Source organism: Scyliorhinus canicula, chromosome 2 (genome assembly GCF_902713615.1).
Source record: "Scyliorhinus canicula chromosome 2, sScyCan1.1, whole genome shotgun sequence".
Lineage (NCBI taxonomy): Eukaryota > Metazoa > Chordata > Chondrichthyes > Carcharhiniformes > Scyliorhinidae > Scyliorhinus > Scyliorhinus canicula.
The window spans coordinates 211,133,355-211,155,268 of record NC_052147.1 but is presented as its reverse complement, the minus strand read 5'-3'; the positions used below and the strand labels follow the sequence as shown (position 1 = coordinate 211,155,268).

Sequence of the window (21,914 nt, the reverse complement as noted above, 5' to 3'; positions counted from 1 at the left end):
GCTCCTCGCCAATCGACCTACCCTGTGTGCCCACATTTTATACCAAACACCACTCCTCCTAGTCCATAGTCTCTCATAAAGTCGTCCTGCTTCTGGTGCGTACTGGGGGTGACCAGCCACGTCGGGAGAGGGGATCCGGAGGACGACTTCCTGGGGAAAACAAGAAGATGCTCATGAGGTGTCTGATTAGTTGCAGTACAGAGGAGTGAGCGGATAGAGTGCAGGGCATCGGGGATCACCTCTTGCCATCGGGAAATAGGGAGATTTCTGGACCGGAGGGCCAGTAGTATGGTCTTCCAGATGGTACCATTCTCCCGCTCGACCTGTCCGTTACCCCGAGGGTTATAGCTGGTCGTCCTGCTAGAGGCGATGCCCCTGTCGAGCAGAAATTGACGCAGCTCGTCGCTCATAAATGAGGACCCCCGATCGCTGTGTATGTACGCGGGGTAGCCGAACAGTGAGAAGCTGGAGAGTAGGGCCTTAATGACGGTCGATGTGGTCATGTCGGGACAGAGAATGGCGAAGAGGAAGCGGGAGTGTTCGTCGATAACCGCCAGGAAGTAAATGTTGCGGTTGTTAGAGGGAAGGGGCCCCTTGAAGTCAATGCTAAGACGTTCGAAGGGGCGCGATGCTTTGATCAGGTGTGCGCGCTCGGGGCGGTAGAAGTGCGGTTTGCACTCGGCGCAGATGTGGCAGTCACGGGTTACTGACCTGACTTCCTCGATGGAGTAGGGCAGGTTGCGGGCCTTAATGAAATCGTGTAGGCGGGTCACCCCTGGATGGCAGAGGTCTGCGTGGAGGGAGTGGAGGCGGTCTGTCTGCGCGCTGGCGCAGGTACCGCGGGACAGGGCATCAGGAGGCTCATTGCGCTTCCCAGGACGATACAAGATATCGTAGTTGCACGTGGACAACTCGATCCGCCACCGTAAAATCTTGTCATTTTTGATCTTGCCCCTTTGTGCATTATCAAACATGAAGGCTACTGACCGTTGGTCTGTGAGGAGGGTAAACCTCCTGCCGGCCAAATAGTGCCTCCAATGTCGCACGGCTTCGACTATGGCCTGGGCTTCCTTTTCCACTGAGGAGTGGCGGAGTTCGGAAGCCTGGAGAGTTCTGGAGAAGAAGGCCACGGGTCTGCCCGCTTGGTTCAGGGTGGCCGCCAGAGCTACTTCTGATGCATCGCTCTCGACCTGGAAGGGGAGGGCCTCGTCGATGGCGCGCATCGTGGCCTTTGCGATGTCCGCTTTGATGTGGCTAAAGGCCTCGCAGGCCTCTGTCGATGGCGGGAAGGTCGTGGACTGAATGAGGGGACGGGCCCTGTCAGCATAATTGGGAACCCATTGGGCGTAGTATGCGAAGAACCCCAGGCAGCGTTTGAGGGATTTGGGGGTATTGGGGAGAGGGAGTTCCATCAGGGGGCGCATGCGTTCGGGGTCGGGGCCTATCACTCCGTTACGCACTACGTAGCCGAGGATGGCTAGGCGGTCGGTGCTAAACACGCATTTATCCTTATTGTACGTGAGGTTAAGGAGTTTTGCGGTTTGGAGGAATTTCTGGAGGTTGGCGTCATGGTCCTGCTGGTCGTGGCCGCAGATGGTGACATTATTAAGATACGGGAAGGTAGCCTGTAATCCGTACTTGTCGACCATTCGGTCCATCTCCCGTTGGAAGACCGAGACCCATTTGTGACACCAAACAGAACCCTAAGGAAGTGGTAGAGGCGCCCATCAGCCTCGAACGCGGTGTACAGTCGGTCACTCGCGCGGATGGGGAGCTGGTGATAAGCGGACTTAAGGTCCACAGTGGAGAAGACCTTGTATGTCGCGATCTCGTTTACCATGGTAGAAATACGGGGGAGAGGATACGCGTGCAGTTGCGTAAACCGATTGATGGTTTGGCTATAATCGATGACCATCCGGTTTTTCTCCCCCGTCCGGACCACCAGCACTTGGGCTCGCCAGGGGCTGTTGCTGGCCTCGATGACCCCTTCCGTCAGCAACCTCTGGACCTCGGACCTGATGAAGGATCGGTCCTGGGCGCTGTACCGTCTGCTCCGTGTGGCGACGGGTTTGCAATCGGGGGTGAGGTTAGCAAACAGGGAGGGAGGGTCCACTTTGAGGGACGCGAGGCTGCAGACAGTGAGGGGGGGTATAGGGCCGCCGAATTGAAAGGTCAAGCTCTGCAGGTTGCACTTGAAGTCCAGTCCTAGGAGTGCCGGTGCGCAAAGTTCAGGGAGGACAAGGAATTTATAATTTTTAAAAACCTTCCCTTGGACTGTGAGGTCCGCAATGCAGCAGTCGGTGATGTGGACGGAGTGCGAACCTGAGGCTAAACCGATTTTGCGTGTTATGGGATGGACAGGGAGCGCACAGCGTCTTACCGTGTCAGGGTGAACGAAGCTTTCCGTGCTCCCGGAGTCCAGCAGGCAGTCCGTCTCGTGGCCGTTGAGGTGGATCAGCGTAGTCGTTTTGGCGAGCGTGCGTGGATGAGACTGGTCGAGTTGAACGGCCGCGAGCCGTGGAGAAAATCCGTCGTCGCCGTCCGAGTCGATGCTGGAGGGACCTTGCGTGGCAGACCTGGAAGTCGGTGGCCAGGTCCATATGTGAGGTGAACGGCCGCGAGCCGTGGAGAAAATCCGTCGTCGCCGTCCGAGTCGATGCTGGAGGGACCTTGCGTGGCAGATCTGGAAGTCGGTGGCCAGGATCCATATGTGAGGTCTGTTCCCCAAGATGGTGGCGCCCAGTATCCGCAAGTGGGGTTGGGGCCCCAAGATGGCGGCGCCCAGGAACCGCACGTGGGGTCGGTGCCCCAAGATGGCGGCGCCCAGGAAGCCCTCATGGCCGCTGGTGGCGGAGCTAGCGTTGCCGGCGCTGCGAGCTGATGAGGTGAGGCGCGCAGGCCGGCTCCAGGAGGTGAGTTCGGTGCATCAGCTGTGGGGACGCGCAGGCCGGGTGCGGGGGGCCGGGGGCGGGGGGAGCAGAGTCGCGCTGCGGGCAGGCAGGGACCGGGGGGGCCCGGAGAGGCGAGGCAGTCGGGCGCCGGGGCCCAGGGGCGGGGGGAGCAGAGTCGCGCTGTGGGCAGGCAGGGACCGGGAGGGCCCGGAGAGGCGAGCCGGGAGGGCGCCGGGGCCCGGGGGCGGGGGGGAGAAACGTGCGGGGCAGGCCGGCAGAGGCCTGGAGGGGCCGGGGAGGTGCGCTTGTCGGCCCGCGGGGCGCGGAGCGGCTGGGGCGGCCCTGGGGGAGAGAGAGAGGCACACAGGCCGTTCGCAGAGGCCTGGGGGCGGGGGGGGGGGGGGGGGGGGGCGGGGGGGGGGGGGCGGGGCGGGGAGTGCTGTGCAGCTTCCAGAAGCGCTGCAGCCAGCGTTTTGGCCTGGCAGACCGTGGAGTAGTGGCCCTTCTTCCCGCAGCTCTTACAGAGGGCGGAGCAGGCTGGGCAGCGCGAGCGAGGGTGTTTAGCGTTCCCGCAAAAGTAGCAGCCGGGCACCGCGGATTTATCGGGGCGCCCCGCGGCACAAGCCTGAGGGAGGCCGGGAGCGGCGGGTGGCGGCTGGGAAGCGTGCCAGGAGGCGGCCTGGCCAGGGTCATAGGTGCGAGCGCTTAGATCTGCGACCTCCAGGGAGGCGGAGAGAGTCAGCGTCTCAGTTAAACTGAGTTTGTCTCTTTCCAGCATCCGCTGGCGGATCACAGGAGACAGCATCCCAGCCACGTAAGCGTCTCTGATGAGTAGCTCCATGTGCTCTGTAGCGGACACCGCTACACAGGCGCAACCTCTCCCCAGGGCATAGAGGGCCCGGGCGTATTGGTCTAGAGACTCACCGGGGACCTGCTTTCTGGTGGCCAGCAGATGTCGAGCGAATACCCTTTTGACCGGTTTGATGAATTGTCCTTTTAGCTTTTGTATAGCGTCATCATAATCCGTTTCCTCTTTGATTATTGCGTAAGCGTCAATACCCATGCTGGAGTGGAGGACGTGCAGCTTCTGTGCCCCGGTTGGGGGGGGGGGGGGGGGGGGGTGGTTGTAGATGCTAGGAACCCTTCGAGGAAAGTCAGCCAGAGTTGGAAAAGTTCTGCAGAGTTCGGAGTTTGCGGGCTGATGCGGAGGCATTCGGGCTTGATGCGGAACTCCATCTTCAAAGTCGTAGTCAATTAAATTGATGTACCATCGATTGTACGCGAGGCGAGTGATTTACCAAAGTCTGGCTTTAATTGACTAGGACACAGCTCTGCGATCGTCTACAGTGGAAAGGGACGATCGTCAGGCGTCTGAGCATTTATACCTCGTTAATAGAGGCGTGGTTAACTCAGCCTCTCGGCCAATCGGTTGAGAGGCACATGACCGACCAGGGCCAATGGTAAGCCGACATTCTGGCCCAATGGCAGACGAGTATGCAGATCATAAATCACTACCAGCCAGCTCTCCCCCTCAAAGGGTAAAGCAGCCCATGGCCATCTGGGACTATGGCGACTTTACTTCACCTCAATATTGATATTCTAGTAACTGTGAACTACTCTCAGAATGACTCATGGTTGTAATCTTTTTATAGTGCCCCGACTTTTTGTGGAACTCGATTTGCTTGCAGAACTGTTCAAGAGTTTCTTCCCAAATTGTATGTCATAAATCTGCCAGCTGGATGATGTAGTGCAGAGAGTACTGGGGGTGGACAGAAGGGAGAAAGGTCCCAGCTGAACTGGGGATAGACGATAAGTAAAGATCTATGCCATGATTCTAATAATGTTGATTTAACTCTGTATGGCGGAGGTTTTGTTCTACCGAGTACCCTCTTCATTTGTTTCTTTTTTACATATCATGTTTCCACTTCCAAGCAAATCTCCCCCGAGCCTTTCTGTCTTCCATGGGGACTGTTCCCACAGGGATTAATGGTACTTCCACCTGTCTTTCCCTTGGCACTTCCTTGTGCAATTGTAACAGATGAAAGGTTTGTTTCTTTACATCTTCCAATAACATTGGTGAGGGCCCTAAATATCTTTCCTTGCAGGACGCTACTTGCATGCCCATTCACCAATCAGGATACTGTATTCACTGGTCTGAATTAGGGTGACCAAACATCAGTTGGATGACTGAGCACCTCCATTCTGTCCACAAGTGTAACATTAAACTTGTTGGTCACTGCTTCGGCTTGCCTTCTCATTACCAAAAAATAGTTTAAAAATCATATTGTTCCCATCCCTTTAATGATTGTTGGTTGGGTTGCTCCACACCAATGGATGAAAAGTTTAGGCCGTATGCAGCGCCCACCTGTACCTGCGTATTTACGCCCCCGATTTGAATGAGGTATCTGTCTGAAACAGGTGGGCACACTGACTGATCACTAGTAGCAACTGAATTTGTGGTGGACATATTAGGAACAGGAATGGACAGTAATCGTCAGGATGTTATTGCCAATTCCAGCCTGGAGGGGGTGCTCAAAATTGAATCCAGGATGTTTTAAGAGCAACCAGAATACTTTTTACTATTTACCTCGAAAGAAGAGCAGAAAATGAGGCTGAATTTTAAGCCTATCAGCTCCTTACTCCAATCAGTAAACAACTGAGGCAATTGGTGCAACAAATGTTTGTTTTGTAATTTGTGAAGTGTTAGTTTCCCTTTCTTCCCGACCCTCTCAGAATGAGACGTTCATGCTGGTGGGAATCACCACTGCTCTCAAGCAGTCGAGGTGACCACGCTGGGGGTGCAGAGGCCAGTGTAGCCCCGGGTGATTAGGGACATGGGGAACTGTCCCCGGCACCCTGACAATGCCAACCTGCCAGATTGCAATGTCAGGGAGCAGGGCCTGCAGGGAACCCCATTGTAGGTTTCCCACTAAGCCCTGTGCCGGTGATGGTGGTGGTGGCCTTTATTCCGCATTTTAGATCAGGGCATCCATATTAAAGGGCCCCCCAATCTCTGTAGAACGGGGCCTGCCAGTATCTTTAGGCCCCGCCCCTCAAGACATGCCCCCCTGCTTATTTTGCACATTCAGAAGATCTGGAGAGAAAACCTGGCCATCACATTGGTTTTCGGTCAGAACCTGACACTGCCATTTTTGGGGGAAATTCCACCCAAAATCTTTTTCTGTGTTTATCTCTTCTACTTGAAGCAACTTGAAGCAACAGAAAAAATGTCAATGCAGCAACCAAGCTTAGATCTATTTCCAGTATTGCATAAAACAATCAGCCTAAGATATTACTATTCATAAATGATTGAAATCTGTTGAATCTGTATCCTACAGTTCAAAGTCACCTGATATTGACAGTGAAGCGCAGGATGCCCTAAGGACATCATGAGAAGTGTTGGAAGAATGCACGTTCGTTCTTTGTGAAAGCATTCCGTCAACAATTCAAATTTTTTTTTTTTAAATAATTTTTATTGAACTTTTTACAAAATATAAACATCTTAACTCTATTAACAAACAACCGCAGTAACACCCCATGAACAATACCCCCCAGCTTCAAGAACAACTTCAAACAAAAGGAAAGAACAAAATACAAAAAAAAATCAAATTTGTTAGGCGTGTCACTTTTCCTCTAAAATATTATACATTCACAACAAAAGCTATCATAAACGTGAACCCATAATCTTCTATTAATATAATGCACATGAGCAAATTGGGATGTTTTATTTTAGCTATTTGGATGACAATTGCTGTGATTAAACTTTTGGACGCTGGTCTACAATTGTGCTGATCGCAGCTGAAATTTATCTTCCCACCAGACCAGTTTCAAATGTTATACATGCCGCAGGCGTTTCTATTCACATTTTGAACTCTTTTCCCCAAACAGGTTGAGAATATGCACCATATTATTGTGACAGCAGATAGGCGGGCTTTAGTGCAGTTACAATGCTTTTATTAACCTTATTACCGGAGACACATGAGTATTGAGTTTACATTGGTGGAAAATGCAGCTTTCATCTAGTATTAAAACGACAATGCCCCTTTTCAGGGCTTCTTACAATTTTTTTGGAAGCTGCAATTGTGCGAAGGAGGCTGGTCATATTAAAGAATTGCTAAGTAGAAAAGGGTCGCGACACTTGGACTGATTCATCTGTACACAAGAGTTATCCCTTTGGAGATAGACTGATTTTTTTTTTTCCTTTGTGTATATATTAAGTTTCAAAATTGGACGCCTTATGACAATGAATGTTCCAGAAAGAATATGATGTATGAACTGAAAGTGCTTTCATCTTTTAAAAAAATTACCAGCAATGTGTAAAATCATTGAATAATCTCTTGGGTTAGTAATTGTAGTTATTGAAATATTGAATGCAGAATAATTTGTTTGAAGGAGTATTTTTCTTTAATATGCGTCAGTCTTTCCCAGATATACCTGGACATCAGATTTAATGCCCCAGACTCAAATAGCCTGCTCACAATCAGAGTTTTGTAATCCTTCCCTAAAATTTAATAAACAAAAACATCTGGGGCAGGATACTCCAATCCCGCAGCAGAGTGCCCATGCCGTCGTAAACGGGCCGCTCCCAGGACTAATTCTGGCCCCTACAGAAGGCCAGCATGGCACTGGAGTGGTTCATGCTGCTCCAGCTGCTGATCCCGGAGCGAACTGTGCGCCACGGGATCCGCGCATGCGCAGTTGCGCCGGCGTGAACGGGGACAATGCGCAGTGGCGCCGGCGCCAACACGCGCATGCGCAGTGGCCTCCTTCAATGCGCCGGCCCCGATGCAACATGGTGCAAGACTACAGGGGCCGGCGCGTAGGAAAGGAAAGGAGGCCGCCAGCCACAGAGGCGGCCCGCCGATCGGTGGGACCCGATCGCGGGCCAGGCCACATCGGAGGCCCCGCCCCAGGATTGGACACCCCCCCCCCCCCCCCCCACCACCACCACCACCACCACCACACAGGCTGCCACCTAACCCTTCAACGCCGAGGTCCCGATGGCTCAGAGTAGGTTAGAATGGCGTCGGCGGGACCGGCGGGACTCGTTTTTTTTTCTTACGGCCACTCGCATCCGGGCCGGAGAATTGCGGGGGGGTTTGGGGGGGGTTGGGGGGGGGGGGCCGCGTCGAGTGACCAGTGCCGGAGGGGGCCGCATCGAGTGACCAGTGCCGCACTAACCACTCCGGCGCCAATGGCGCTGATTCTCCGCTCGGAGGAGAATCATGAGTCGGAGTCAGGGCAGCATGGCCTGTTCGCGGGGATTCTCCGGCCCGATCCAGGGCTGGGAGAATCATGCCCCCGATTTATGCTGTGCAGTTCTGAACTCTGGCAGCTTCAGTTTTTATTGACAATGACTTTGGAGAAGACACAGGATGGTACACAGACATTTCTCTCCATTCATTCCTTCTGACAAAAGAAGTAATTGAGGCGAGTAGCATAGATGTATTTACTGGAAAGCTAAATAGTTATGTGAGGTAGTAAGCACTTGAAGAATATGTTGGTTGGATTACATAATGAAGGATGTGGGGTTGTTTACGTAAAACATAAACACTGGACCTGTGTTGTAAATATAACACAGGAGATGAGGAGAATAAGGCAGAAGGCACCAGACCAACTGGGACCTGGCCATGTGTATCAGCAGCACAAGTTGTTCGAAGGTCTTTCAAAAAGCTGTGTTCAAAGTATGCGATTATCCAAGGCAACAAAAGAATGACCATCGAAGATGTTCAGCCTTGCACCACTGCCAGAACAGTTCTGACTGTCAATACAAAGGAGGCCACTGTTCTGAATTTCTTTAGCACCAGATCCTTTCAAGATGCCACATCAGCCGAGGAGCGGCTACGACAATCATTTGATTAGTCATGGATGCACTCTTCAACAGAACAACAGAGCTCATTCACTGTGGCATGATAGGCAAGTGGGAGACAGCCAGGGAGTTCTACCATACTGCTGAATTTCCCCACGGTTCCGGATATCACAAATGCGCAAATAGGAAAGTGGCAGAAGAATAGCTGCTGCTATTCCAAAACTGGAAGAAGTTCCAGTTACTAAAAGTTTAGACGGTCTGTAACATCAACCAAAAGAACTTGTGTGTGAATGTCAAGCAGCTGCCATGATGCTTTCATTCTACATCTCTCACCACAGCCTGACACTTCTGGGCGAGAACAATGGTTCAGGGTGGCCTCTTAGAGACCAGACATACACCAATCCCAACTATCCCCTCCCAACGCCATGGTCTATAACTCCATTGAGGCAACCTGAAATGCATGCTATGAGTACATATAGCCAGGTCATTGAGCAGCAAGACTTATGGTGCAGTGGACCATTGAACTACTGAAGAGCAGATTTCCCTGCCTAAACAGATCTGAACAGCTCTGCAGTATATGCCCCAAATTGCTGCAAGGATTATCATAGCATGTTATGCTCTGAACCATTCTATATTGTAGGAAGGCCAAAAAACCAGCTTGGATAACAGAAGCTAGTATTATCCAAAGAAAGGATGCTGCGGGCCTTAACAATTCTTGAGGATGAGTAATAAGCAAGACAATTCCAGGCAAAGGCCATCTGCTGCTTGGCGATAGCAGCATACCACATGTTCCCCTCCTCCTGTGCCAATTACCAAAAAGTGATCTTCCTGGAAACACTAACAACATCAGCACATGACTACTGAACAGTCTGCAAAACCCATCAAGACTGTGCCAATATTCATCAGCTGACCATGAATACCCACATCTACTGAATACTCGCTACCCTGAAGGGGTTTAAGCCACAGCAGGGCCCAGCAGAGAGCCTGCAGCTGCTCGTGGAGTGAGGGGTTACAATCATTCCTCCTGGGCTATTTTGTGGACCTGGTTGGGGGGGGATCCAATGGCAGGGAAGCAGGTAGTTTGGTGGGCTGGGAGGAAGCGCATCTTGCTCTTGGCCCATAAGCATAAAAATATATTTCCTGAAGCTGTTCTCTTCTCCTTTGAGCTGCTGTGTATCCCAAAGTCTGTTGAGGTTAAGACAAGTTAAATGTGAGGCTCCCAGCCTCATTATAATATTTATAAAAAAGTAGCCATCCTGCCTGCTGGCAGTGTATTGGCGGTCACACCTCGATTAAACCCAGAAGTAGAGAGGTTAGCAATATTTTGGGGTCAGGGTTAAGAATTTTTAAAACTTTGGATAACCCCAATTAGGTACTATTGTGAAGTGCGATTTACTGTAATGTAGTAGCACCTCAATAATGGCGCAAGAACAGCCAACACCGCAAAAGACATGGAGGAAATTTAGGGTTGAGGTTCAATACTCAAACTGGGTGCATGCAACTATAAAGAATTTAATACATTAATTTGCTATTTTTGGTATCGGATCTGTTTCAGTTTGAAGCTAATTGATTTGTTCAGTATCCTAACAATATGATGTATGAAGCTATAATGCTTCATGATACAATTTCAATCTGTTCCAAATATATGCTTTTTAAAATTCCATTCCCACCACTAGAGACCAGTTTTTACTTTAAATTGGTGGCTTCCCTGATCTGCTGACCAAGTGCTTATTGATTGCGGTGGGGGGGGGGGGGGGGGGGGGGGTGCATGATGGTGGACGCACAGAAACAAACTACACTTCATTATTTTGTGGTGTTTAAAAGTACAAACAAAGAAACTGCTCGAAGATTTTGCTGAATAATCATGTTTCAAATATCCTCTTAGAATGTCATTAATGAAGTGCAGAAGCACAACCAAGTCAGACCCCCCAAAAAGTGGAAGATAAAAGGCAAGGAAACACAAGGAAGACATTAAATAGGAATTTATACAGAAATCTATTTGACCCCAAATATCTCCAACACTGCAGTCTGATGTAGTAGTTGAATGTAACTCTGTGAAACTTTAGCAGTGGCCATCCACTTTTTTAAATCGGACAATCATATTAATCCCAAAAATCTTAATATTAAACATTTATTGAGATAACCATTTTATTCAGTCTCCCTAGTAACAGGCCTAATTACACAACCAGTCAGAACTATAACAACATTTCTTAAACTTGTTTCTGTTACATCTTAAAAGCTTTCACCGTGATGCTGAGGTCCTGAAGAAAGTAAAATTGTTCAAAGATGCATTTTAAAATAATAATTTATCTTTTTATATTTATTCCAAATAAAGCATGAGAAATCTGGAAGGACAACTGAGGGAAATAAACTATTTCAAGAGTTTTCAAATCAGCTCAAAATCTACAACTTCATTTTATTTTATCAGGAACAATTTTACAACGAGCATTGAAATAAATATTGTGACTTTCTCTAAATCATATATGTCAAACTCAAGGCCCGCGGGCCAAATCCGGCCCACGGTGGAATTATCTTTGGCCCGCGAGATAATATCTAATTACTATTAAAGCTGGCCCCAGCAATTGAAGCGCCTATGGCGTATAATATGGCTGATGCCGAGTTTATTCAGGTATCAGGTTTTCAGGGTTTATTCGGTTTCCTGGTTTATTTCCTGAATATCATTAATGAATAAATTTTTTTTCTATTAGAGCTGGTCCGCCGGTATATTGCCCCATCACTAATACTACAAATCCCACAATACATTGCCAGTGCGTTGCTCGCGCTTGCCCCACTCTCTCATCAGCATCCTTATAGCGCTAGTCATCTGTGGTCAACTTTTAGCTAGTCCTCACCCCAAAAATGGCTAAACGAAAGGTGGACTTAGAAAACAGGGGTTTTCAAGGCAGATGGGAGATAGAGTATATGTTTGTGGATATAAAGGGCAAACCTGTTTGTCTTGTGTGCGGAGACGGTGTGGCTGTAATCAAAGAATATAACGTAAGACGACACTATGAAACGAAACACCACAACAAGTACAAGCATCTGGACAAGAAACAGAAGCTCCAGAAGGTAGAAGAGTTGAAAAGAAGTCTGGCGTAACAGCAGGCTATGGTCACAAAGGCCAAATCACAAAGTGAGGCTGCTGTAAAGGCTAGTTTTATTGTGGCAGCAGAGATCGCTAAATCAGCTCGGCCCTTTACCGAGGGAGAATTTGTTAAAAACTGCATGATTAAAGTTTGCGACGTCGTATGTCCAGATAAAAGGCAAGCCTTTTCAAATGTGAGCCTGAGCAGAAACACCGTTGCCGACCGTGTATGTGAGCTTGCCACCAATCTACAACAACAGTTGGTGGGAAAGGGAAGTGATTTCATCGCATATTCCCTTGCTGTGGATGAGAGCAAGGACACTTCTGATACTGCCCAATTGTCAATTTTCATCCGTGGAGTGGACTCAAGTCTGTGTGTAACAGAGGAACTTTTGGGATTAAGATCAATGCATGGCACAACTACTGGAAAAGATCTCTTTGAAGAGGTATCCAGATGTGTAAATATAATGAGGCTGCCTTGGAATAAACTTGTGGGACTGACGACAGATGGAGCGCCCGCGATGTGCGGTCAAAAGAGTGGATTGGTGGGCAGAATCCGGGAGAAGATGCAGGAGGAAAACGGCGCAGATGAGCTGACAGCTTATCACTGCATCATACACCAAGAATCGTTGTGTGGCAAAGCCTTGAAAATGGAACATAGAATGAGCATCATAACACGAGCAGTTAACTTCATAAGAGCCAAAGGTTTAAATCACCGCGAGTTCAAGTCGTTTCTGGAGGAGTTAGGTTCAGAATATAATGATTTGCCTTATCACACAGAGGTGCGATGGCTAAGTCAAGGAATAGTGCTGAAAAGATGTTTCGAGTTGCGTGAGGAGATCTGTCAGTTCATGGAAAGCAAAGGGAAAGACACAACAGAGCTCCGGGATAAAAAGTTGCTTTGTGAAGTGGCGTTTCTGTGTGACATCACGAGCCATCTCAACGCGCTCAACCTACAGCTTCAGGGGCGGGGCCATGTGATCACAGACATGTACGCTGCAGTGAGGGCTTTTAAAACTAAGCTGCGCCTGTGGGAGACGCAGATGCAGCAAGAAAACTTGAGCCATTTTCCGTGCTGCCAAATTATGAAAGAGCAGGTCTCTACCGCAGTGTTCCCACGTGCACAGTTTGCTGAAAAACTTAGCATACTTGGTGCTGACTTCACACGGCGATTTGCCGACTTTGAAGCCCAAAAAAACAGGTTTGAACTGCTCAGTAATCCATCTGCAGCTGACGTGGAAAACGCACCAACCAATATACAAATGGAGCTGATTGAACTCCAATGTAGTGACACACTCAAGGCAAAGTATGACTCGGTGGGTGCTGCACAGTTTCTACGTTTCATCCCCAACACAATGCCTCAGCTGCGTAACCAAGCTGCTCAAATGCTCTCTATGTTTGGCAGCACATACCTGTGTGAACAACTGTTCTCTTTGATGAAGATAAACAAAACATCACACAGGAGTCGTCTTTCTGATGAACACCTTCACTCAATCCTGAGGATTTCCTCAGCTCAGAGCCTGACTTCAAACATTGATGAACTTGCATCCAAGATGAGATGTCAAGTATCTGGCTTAGACTAGTGTGAATCACAAAGTGTTGGCCTGTGGAAAAATGTTTTCATTAGAAATTACTCTGGAAAAGCTCCAGATAAAGCAATAAGAAATAAATGCAACTAATTTTTTTATTTATTTAATATTTAATGTTGTTTTTATAGGCAATAACCTAAGCTTTATTAGTTCCAGGTTCAATAAGTTCATTTCAATAAGTTTTGCAAAAAAACATTGAACCAGTCCGGCCCTCGACTTTCCCGATTTTTAAATTTTGGCCCACGGTGTATTTGAGTTTGACACCCCTGCTCTAAATGATCTGGGATAGGTTTTGCCTGTTTCAGTCTTTATATCCATATTACTAAAGTTATGTGCACAATTCTTCACACTTTCAATTTGTTCACAGCATGAAAAATCAAGTCTCATGTTTTTCTGGTTGGTTTGAATAAAGAAGTCATAATGGGCGCAATTCAACCAAAAAACTTCACTTTGGGCATGTTTGGCAGGGTGTTTCCCGCGGGCCTTTGGGGCGAGATCCAGACTGGTATTCACACACACGTATTTATTGTTTGAGCCTTGGGGAGTTTCTCCCCAGTCTAGCCCACACTTACAACCTTTTTCAACAGTGGGGAACTGAACTCACCGGTGGGACAGGCTGCTCCAAGATTGGGGCACCATTTTGGAAAGGTGCTCGGATCTCTAAGTGCATCTGAGGGTTCCCCACAGCCCCTACCCATGGGCAATGCCATCCCCCGCAGACATGGGCATTACCCCTTTTCCCCGTAAGTGAGGACACCCTGATATGGGGTCGCTGAGGGCCCCAACCCCACTTTTTGCCTCCACCCTTTCAGGACCCCTCCAGTCTTCTTAACCCACTCACCCCCTTTCATGGCCCTCTTCAGGCTCCAACCCATGGCAGTGCCAGCCTGGCACCCTGGCTGTGCCCATGCCAGCCTGGTAGTACCACACAGACAGACTGGCAATGTCCGATGGCTCCATTGACATGCTAGAGAAGCAGCACGGATAGTTGTTTGTTAACTGTTCCTCCAGAACTACAATCTGAAGGGTACAATGTGGTACTCTGTTACATGACAAATAGACAGAGAAGTACTATTGGTACTATGATGCTTGGCCATTGTTTTCTGCTCTCTTTTATCAGCTCCCATGTATACTGCACAAGGAATCTATGTGTTGCTGGCAATCATTCACATAAGCTGTGACACTTCATTCCATCATGTCTTGTGTTATGGCTGGCTGAACAGTAAAACTGCCTGTCCCCGATCTCAATCAATATTTCTTTACATTTTGGTAGTTGTCGTCTGCTTTCGATTTCCCGGTTCTTGCCTAGCTATTTAAATACCTCTTGATTTATGATGATTATTAATTCTTCCATTTCACTGGTTGGGCTGCGCTGTAGGAATTAAAACATACTATTTAGCCCACATCATGCAAACTAGAAAATTTGTGGTAAGGTACTTTCTTTGCAGCCGTCAAAAATTAAAAATAACCTTTAGTTAACCTGCGATAGTGGACAAAAGGTCACGGGTTTTGAATGGATTGTCAGAACCCCAGAAACTCCTGGTGCACCAGGCATGGAAGCTGTTGTCAACCCAAGAAGGTCTGGGGCCAATCACAATTTAAACAACAGCTGGTTAAAAACCTGCCATCTGCCATTTAGAAGGACATTCCATAGGACTAGTGGGTTACAGGTATTAAGTTTAAATATAAACTACAGAAAGATTTGGCCTACCATTATTCTTTTTTAAACTTTGTTCATGGGATGTGGGCATTGGCTGGCATTTTAGAACGGCGTTTTAAGAGTCAACCACTTTGCTGTGGATCTGGGGTCACATATAGGCCAGAACTAGTAAGGGCAATGGATTTCCTTCCCTAAAGGGCATTAGTAAATCAGATGGTCTTTGGAACAATCGAGAATGGTTTTGTGGTCATCATGAAACTTGTAATTCCAGATTTCTATTGAATTCAAATTTCACCATCTGCCATAATGGGATCCGAACCCAGGTTGCCAGAGAGTTACCCTGGGTCTTTGCATTATTAGCCTAATAACAATACCACTCCGACACCATCTCCAAACATACAAACATATGAATTAGAAGCAAGAGTAGGTTTCAGTCATAAACAGTGTTTTAAGTTTAGAAAAATGCAATTTTGATTTCAATTTCTCCCCTCCTTTTCGTTCTTAATCTCCTTACATACCCCATCCTTGCCCAGCTATACAATTCCTCTGGTTTAAGGGTGGGTATTATTGTGTTGTTGGATTGGAGTAGTTTCAATAACTCCTGAAGACTGTTAGCTGTAAACAGTCAAATTTTGTGATGTATTAATATTATGAGAACACCTCCTTACTCAAGCTTCTTTCCATGCTGCCTTCGCCGAGATTATTTCAGATCATATGATATGCGACTTCCTTCTGTTACATCATAGACTATTACACTTAACCCTTTGTGGGGCTTAGTCTAATGTACCCCGTTATGCTACAAACTGGACCTTCTGCAATAAGGATTAGGGCTGGAATGTAAGTCTCCTGAAATGACTATCCCACTATTTTTTCCCTGACTAATGGGAAGATGTTTAATCCTTTACATTGCATCCCATGGTAAGACCAACATCTTTTGAGTTAGAGACCTGATCGCCAGTTTGTTATTTCCTCACATATGCACATGACAACTTGTTTAAGTTGCATAAAATAATTGGACAATGCAACCAATAAACCCATTAGGACCTCTAGAGTATGCAAGCAAGGTTACATTTCTCAATTTTGATGCAAGGTTGCTAAAATAATTTTTATTTGTGCTGTTTCTAGATGCCTATTCACCAAATGACAATGGAGCAAAGTCTGAATCTGTTTCAAACCTTCAGCCTCAGCCTTCGTTAAATTCCATGCAGAATTCCCCAGGACCCAAACGTTCCGGAAACACGCTGAAGAAATGGTTGACGAGCCCTGTCCGTAGACTCAGTAGTGGCAAGGCTGACAATAGGAAGATTGTCAAACAGAAAAGAGGCAGGAATGGCAAAACAAGCGTAGATCCAGCTTCACCCAAAGCAGGGGAGAATGAAAATGCACCTCAGGAGGACAGTGCAGATGAGGTATTTTTGTACAGCTTTGGATGCTTTGTTTGAGGGGGGATTAAGGTCTTTAAAGCGTCCAATCACAAAACAAGAACAAGACATTGTGAGCAAAGTCTACAGAAAACTTGTGTGAATGATGAACTCCACGTTTAGCTCCACCATTGAGAATACAGTCCACCGTGAAATTGCACAGGAGACCAAGAAATTTACATGTTCAATTCTGTCTAGGTCGAGGTCTTGATCTCAATAGGAACAATGGTAGGCTGCTATGTTTGACCTCAATCGGATTTGGGCGGAGAAAAATTGGTCAGGATCTCAGCTCCCAATTACTATCAAGTAAACAGTACCGGGGAAGACAAATGGGACAGAAATGGGATGAGTTATAATGTTCCCGAAAATTCACTGTCCGGGTTCACACATGAAGAATGGCAGTTTGGGCAATATAGAGTTATACTCAGAGCATGACTAAATGTACACATTTTTAGCAGGATAAGGTATCATGATAAGGAGATAGTAGAAATTTGGGTTCAGAAATGGGGTCCAAAAATGAAGCAAACAATTTAAAGATTTAAACAGATTGAAGGAAAATGCTGTTAGCCCGAACTCAAAAGGGATATGACCATACCTGACTGAGGCACCTGCTCTCATTCAGACTTCAACCCGTTAGGGAATGTATGATGTGATTCACCAAAGACCCATTGCCTTTCGGGACATTCCTGCATGACCGATATTATCCCATTAACAGAGTCTGATGACCTGATAGCCTATCAATGGAACGTAGTTGCATATGAATTGCATAGCTCTGGCCCATTGTGTAAACAGGAATGGGCTGTCAGCCAAATAACTAGAGAATAGGTTCAAGTTTGACCACGTCAGGGGAGAAGCTTTGTTTGAAGAGCTGGGCGGAGCTTAGACAGAGAGAAAAATCCTTTTGGGAATAAAGGCAGAGATAGATGGGCAACCAAGGAACAGGTTAGGAAACCTGGAAGCAGAAGGCTGTGGAGAGCAACCAGTTAAGTCATGACGCCTGCTAGCTTAAAGATGTAAGCAGCCATGGAGCAGGTCATGGGCCTGCCATAGAGAGAGAAAGCTTTGAAAAAGGATTTTGAAAGAGATATCCTAACAGAAGAAAGATTGCTTCCTGAATGAAAGTGCTGCCTTTGCCTGGATGTGTAAGTGAAATGAGAGCTGCATTTTAATGGCAGGGGTTGTTTAATGGGACCTTGTGTGTAAGTGTTAGAACTGTGAAGTTTGAAAGTTTAAATATTGTTTTTTTTTCTTTTGTTTCAATAAAGTTTAGTTTAGAAAATAATAGGGCAGCACGGTGGCCTAGTGGTTAGCACAGCCGCCTCACGGCGCTGAGGTCCCAGGTTCGATCCCGGCTCTGGGTCACTGTCTGTGTGGAGTTTGCACATTCTCCCCGTGTATGCGTGGGTTTCGCCCCCACAACCCAAAAATGTGCAGAGTAGGTGGATTGGCCATGCTAAATTGCCCCTTAATTGGAAAAATATAATTGGGTAATCTAAATTTAATTTTAAAAAAAGTTTAGAAAATAATGCATAATTTCTTATATTATCACTCCCGGAACGAATCTATTTTTGCTGCACAGTCTTAAAAATGTTAAATGTTACATGTCTGGTTCAATATCTTAGCCACTGTTGTGGTCCGACCAGGCGTCCGAAACAAACGGGTAGAAAATGTGGTGGAGGAATAATGTCCCATGAAGTGTAATAAAACAACTTATTTGAGACAAGGAACTATTAAAAGAGCTTTGGTACAATTTTATTGAGGGTTTTCATACATCACCTGTTTTAAAGCATGACTTTAAATCAGCAATGATCTTTGGAATCTATGAAATATATATTGTTTGATCTTAAATTGAATTTCTTTTAACAGAAGGGAAGGAAAGATGAACCACCCAGTGGCACTTTATCCAAGTCTTCATCTGGAATGCAGAGTGGAGGAGAGGATGAGCCAGATGACGAGTCCCATACTCCTCTTCCTCCACCAATGAAAATTATCGACAATGATCCTTCACCAGATGATTGCGTATGTAACTCAGCACTCTAATCTCAGTACACTCGTGAATCAGCATGGATCTACAGAATGAAAAATAAAAAGGCACTTTGACACTTGCTCATTTTTACTCACAGCTGTGGTGATATAATTATCCCACATTGTGAAAGGCCAGGTGAACAAACTGCCATTCTTTGTCATTTGCACAGAATTGCTCTTATTGTATATGGTCAATAACTCTCCATTTCAGCCTCCCAAAATGACATGATTTGTTTCAATAAAAGGGATCCCTGAACAGCACATAATTAACCCAACTCCTTATGCACGGGTTTAATAAATTTGGTTGTTGGGCATCCTGATTATTTAAATACAAAAATATTGTGAAGAAATCATCTTAATTGCTTAGCACAATGAGATTGTTTGACAGGTCAGCTGTGCAAAAGATCAGATGATGGAGTGGAGTTGTTCTTGGACAGTGGCTCAAAAATAGGCAAAAGAAAATTGAAAGCACCAGTTCCAAAACCCGGAAGGTGCCAGGCACGGCGCTCATAAATTGTCCCTATAGACTGGAAGGTAGGAAATGTGGAAATGTAACATGATATTTGAGAAAGGTGAGAGAGAGGAAAAAGAGGCCTACAGCCCAGTAAACCTGGCATTAATTGTTAGGAAAATGCTGGAATTTATTGTTAAGGAAGTATTAAAAAGTTACTGAATTCATAAAACAATGAGTCAAAACCAACTTGGCTTTATGGAAGGGAGATTGTTTTTTGTGGATATAACTAATAGGTTAGAGAAAAGGCAACCAATTTAAAAAAAGACTTGCATTTATATAGGTAATGTAGGTGAAGCTTTAAAAAAGTCTTGCATCTAAAGGACGATGTAGGTATAGAAATCAGGGAGGGGGACTTTAATATAATTGAACAAATTAGCATTGGGACAGAGGAAGTATTAGTGGTTTTAGCCAGGCTCAAACGAGATGCATCCCAGGCTACTCTGGCAGGCAAAGGAGGAGATTATAGTGGCTCTAATGCTAATTTTCAAATCCTCTCTGGCCACAGGAATGGTGCCAGAGATGCTAATTTTCAAATCCTCTCTAGCCACAGGAATGGTGCCAGAAAACTGGAGGACAGCTGATATAGTACCATTATTCAAGAAGGGAAGTAGGGATAAACCAGGCAATTGCAGGCCAGTGAACCAAACAGCAGTGGTAGGGAAATTATTCTGAGGGACAGGATAAATCGAGGGTAGTCAGCATAGCTTTGTTAGGGGACGATCGTGTCTAACAAATTTGATTTAATTTTTCAAGGAGGTGACTCGGTGTGTAGACGAGGGCAGTGCAATTGATGTAGTCCACATGGACTTCAGTAAGGCTTTGACAAGAACCCGTTTGAGAGACTGATCAAGCAGGTCAAGGGATCCATGGCAATTTGAGTCCAAAATTGGCTGAGTGGCAGGAGGCAGAGGATGATGGCGAAAAGTTGTTTTTGTGACTGGAAGCATGTATACCACATTGATTGGTGCTGGGTCCCTTTCTGTTTGTTGGGTACACTAATGATCTAGACATTAAAATAGGAGATATGATCAGTAAGTTCACAGATAACACAAAAATAGGTGGTACAAATAATGAGGAGGAAAGCCTTAGATTACAGGATGAATTAACAGGCAGTCAGATGGGCAGAACAGTGGCAAATGGAATTTGACCCTGAAAAGTGTGAAATTATGCATTTTGGCAGGACTACCAAGGCAAGGGAATGCACAATGAATGGCCGGGCACTAGGAAGTACAGAGGATCAGAGGGATATCGGAGTGCATGTCCATTGATCCCTGAGGGCAGCAGGACAGACAGATAAGGTGGTTAAGAAGGCATATCGGATACTTGATTTTATTAGCCGAGGCATACAATAAAAGAACAGGAAGGTTATGATGGAGCTGTATAAAATATCGTTAGGCCACAGCTACAGTACTGTGTGCAGCTCTGGTCAACACACTACAAGAAGAATGTGATTGCATTAGAAAGGATGCAGAGGAGATTCACCAGGATGTTGTCTGGGCTTTTCAGATATGAAGAGAGGCTGGATAGGCTGGAGAAGGCTGAGGGGAGACGTGATTGAGATGTACAGAATTACGAGGTACATAGATTGGGTTGATAGGAGGATACTTTTCACCTTAGTAGAGCGGTCAATACCCAGAGAACATATATTTAAGGTAAGGAGCAGGAGATTTCGAGGGGATCTGAGGAAAAACCTTTTCATCCAGAGGGTGATGCGAATCTGGACCTCATTGCCTGAAAAGTTGGAGAGGTGGGAACCCTCACAACATTAATGAAGCACCATAGCATACAAGGCTATGAACCAAGTGCTGGAAAACAGGATTAGGACAGATAAGTGTTTGATGGCTGGCTCAGACACGATGGGCCAAAGGGCCTCTTTTTGTGCTGTAAAACTCTGCAACTATACAGTGCTTCTCATGACCACCAGGCATCTCAAAATTCTGTAGACACTGAAGTACTCTGTGAAGTGTAGTCACTATTGTAATGTAGGAAATGTGCAGCTAATATGTGCACAGCAATCTTCACAAACAGTAATGTGATAATGACATTATCCTTTTCTTGTGTTGTTGAATGAGGAATAAATATTGGCCAGGATACTGGCCATTCCCCTACTCTTCTTCAAAACTGTACTCTGCTGTGGGATCTTATACATCTACCTGAGCAGGCAAATGTAATTTTCCTTCCTAAATACTTGCTGTGTGTATCTGCATGCCATCTTTGTGTTCTTCGTATTTATTGGAATGGGACTGGAGAACAAGAATAAGGAAATCTTGCTACAAGTGTGCAGGATTTTGATGAGAACACGCTTGGATTACTATGTGCAATTTTGGTCGCCATTATCTAAAAAAGGATATACCTGCCTTGGAGGTGATGCAGTGAAGATTCACTGGATTAATTCTTGGGATGAGAAGATTGCCCTATGATGAGGGGTTCAGTAGTTTGGACCTACATTCTCAGGAGTTTAGAAGAATGAGTGCTGATCTCTTTGAAACATACAAGATTCTTGAGAGAGCTTGACAGGGTCGACACTGAGACGTTGTTTCCCCTCGCTGAGGAATCTAGAACTAGGGGCAGAGTCTGACAATGGGGTTGTCATTTAAGACTCAGATGAGGAAGTGTATCTTCACTGGGAAGCTTGCTATTCACTACTTAAAGTGATGTGGATACTACATCATAAAATACATTCAAGCCTGACATGGACCTCAGAGCCACATGGATGCAGTCAATGACACCCTGCACCTGGGGCATGTCTGGCTCCTGGTCCAAGTTGGTGTATATGTGGGCTCTCACTTACACTCTTGTGTGTATCTGACTGGGAAATGCCACACAGGTCACCCATACTGTCCTGAAACGAGCCACTGACATACATGTTCAGAGCGGCTGTGACTTTTAGGGCCACAGGCAATGAGTAATTTCCCATTCC

General features: G+C 46.5%; 1 protein-coding gene across 7 annotated transcripts in view; it reads left to right on the top strand.

The window, feature by feature from the left end:
• The window catches only part of kalrna (kalirin RhoGEF kinase a), a 1,222,490-nt gene that overhangs the window by 1,034,215 nt on the left and 166,361 nt on the right, over nt 1–21,914 (top strand). For all 7 annotated transcript variants that reach the window (XM_038789521.1, XM_038789520.1, XM_038789517.1 and 4 more), the window contains 2 exons: nt 16,160–16,443; nt 18,322–18,474. In XM_038789521.1, the coding sequence (XP_038645449.1) occupies nt 16,160–16,443; nt 18,322–18,474 (437 nt within the window). The remainder of the gene's footprint in view (nt 1–16,159; nt 16,444–18,321; nt 18,475–21,914) is intronic.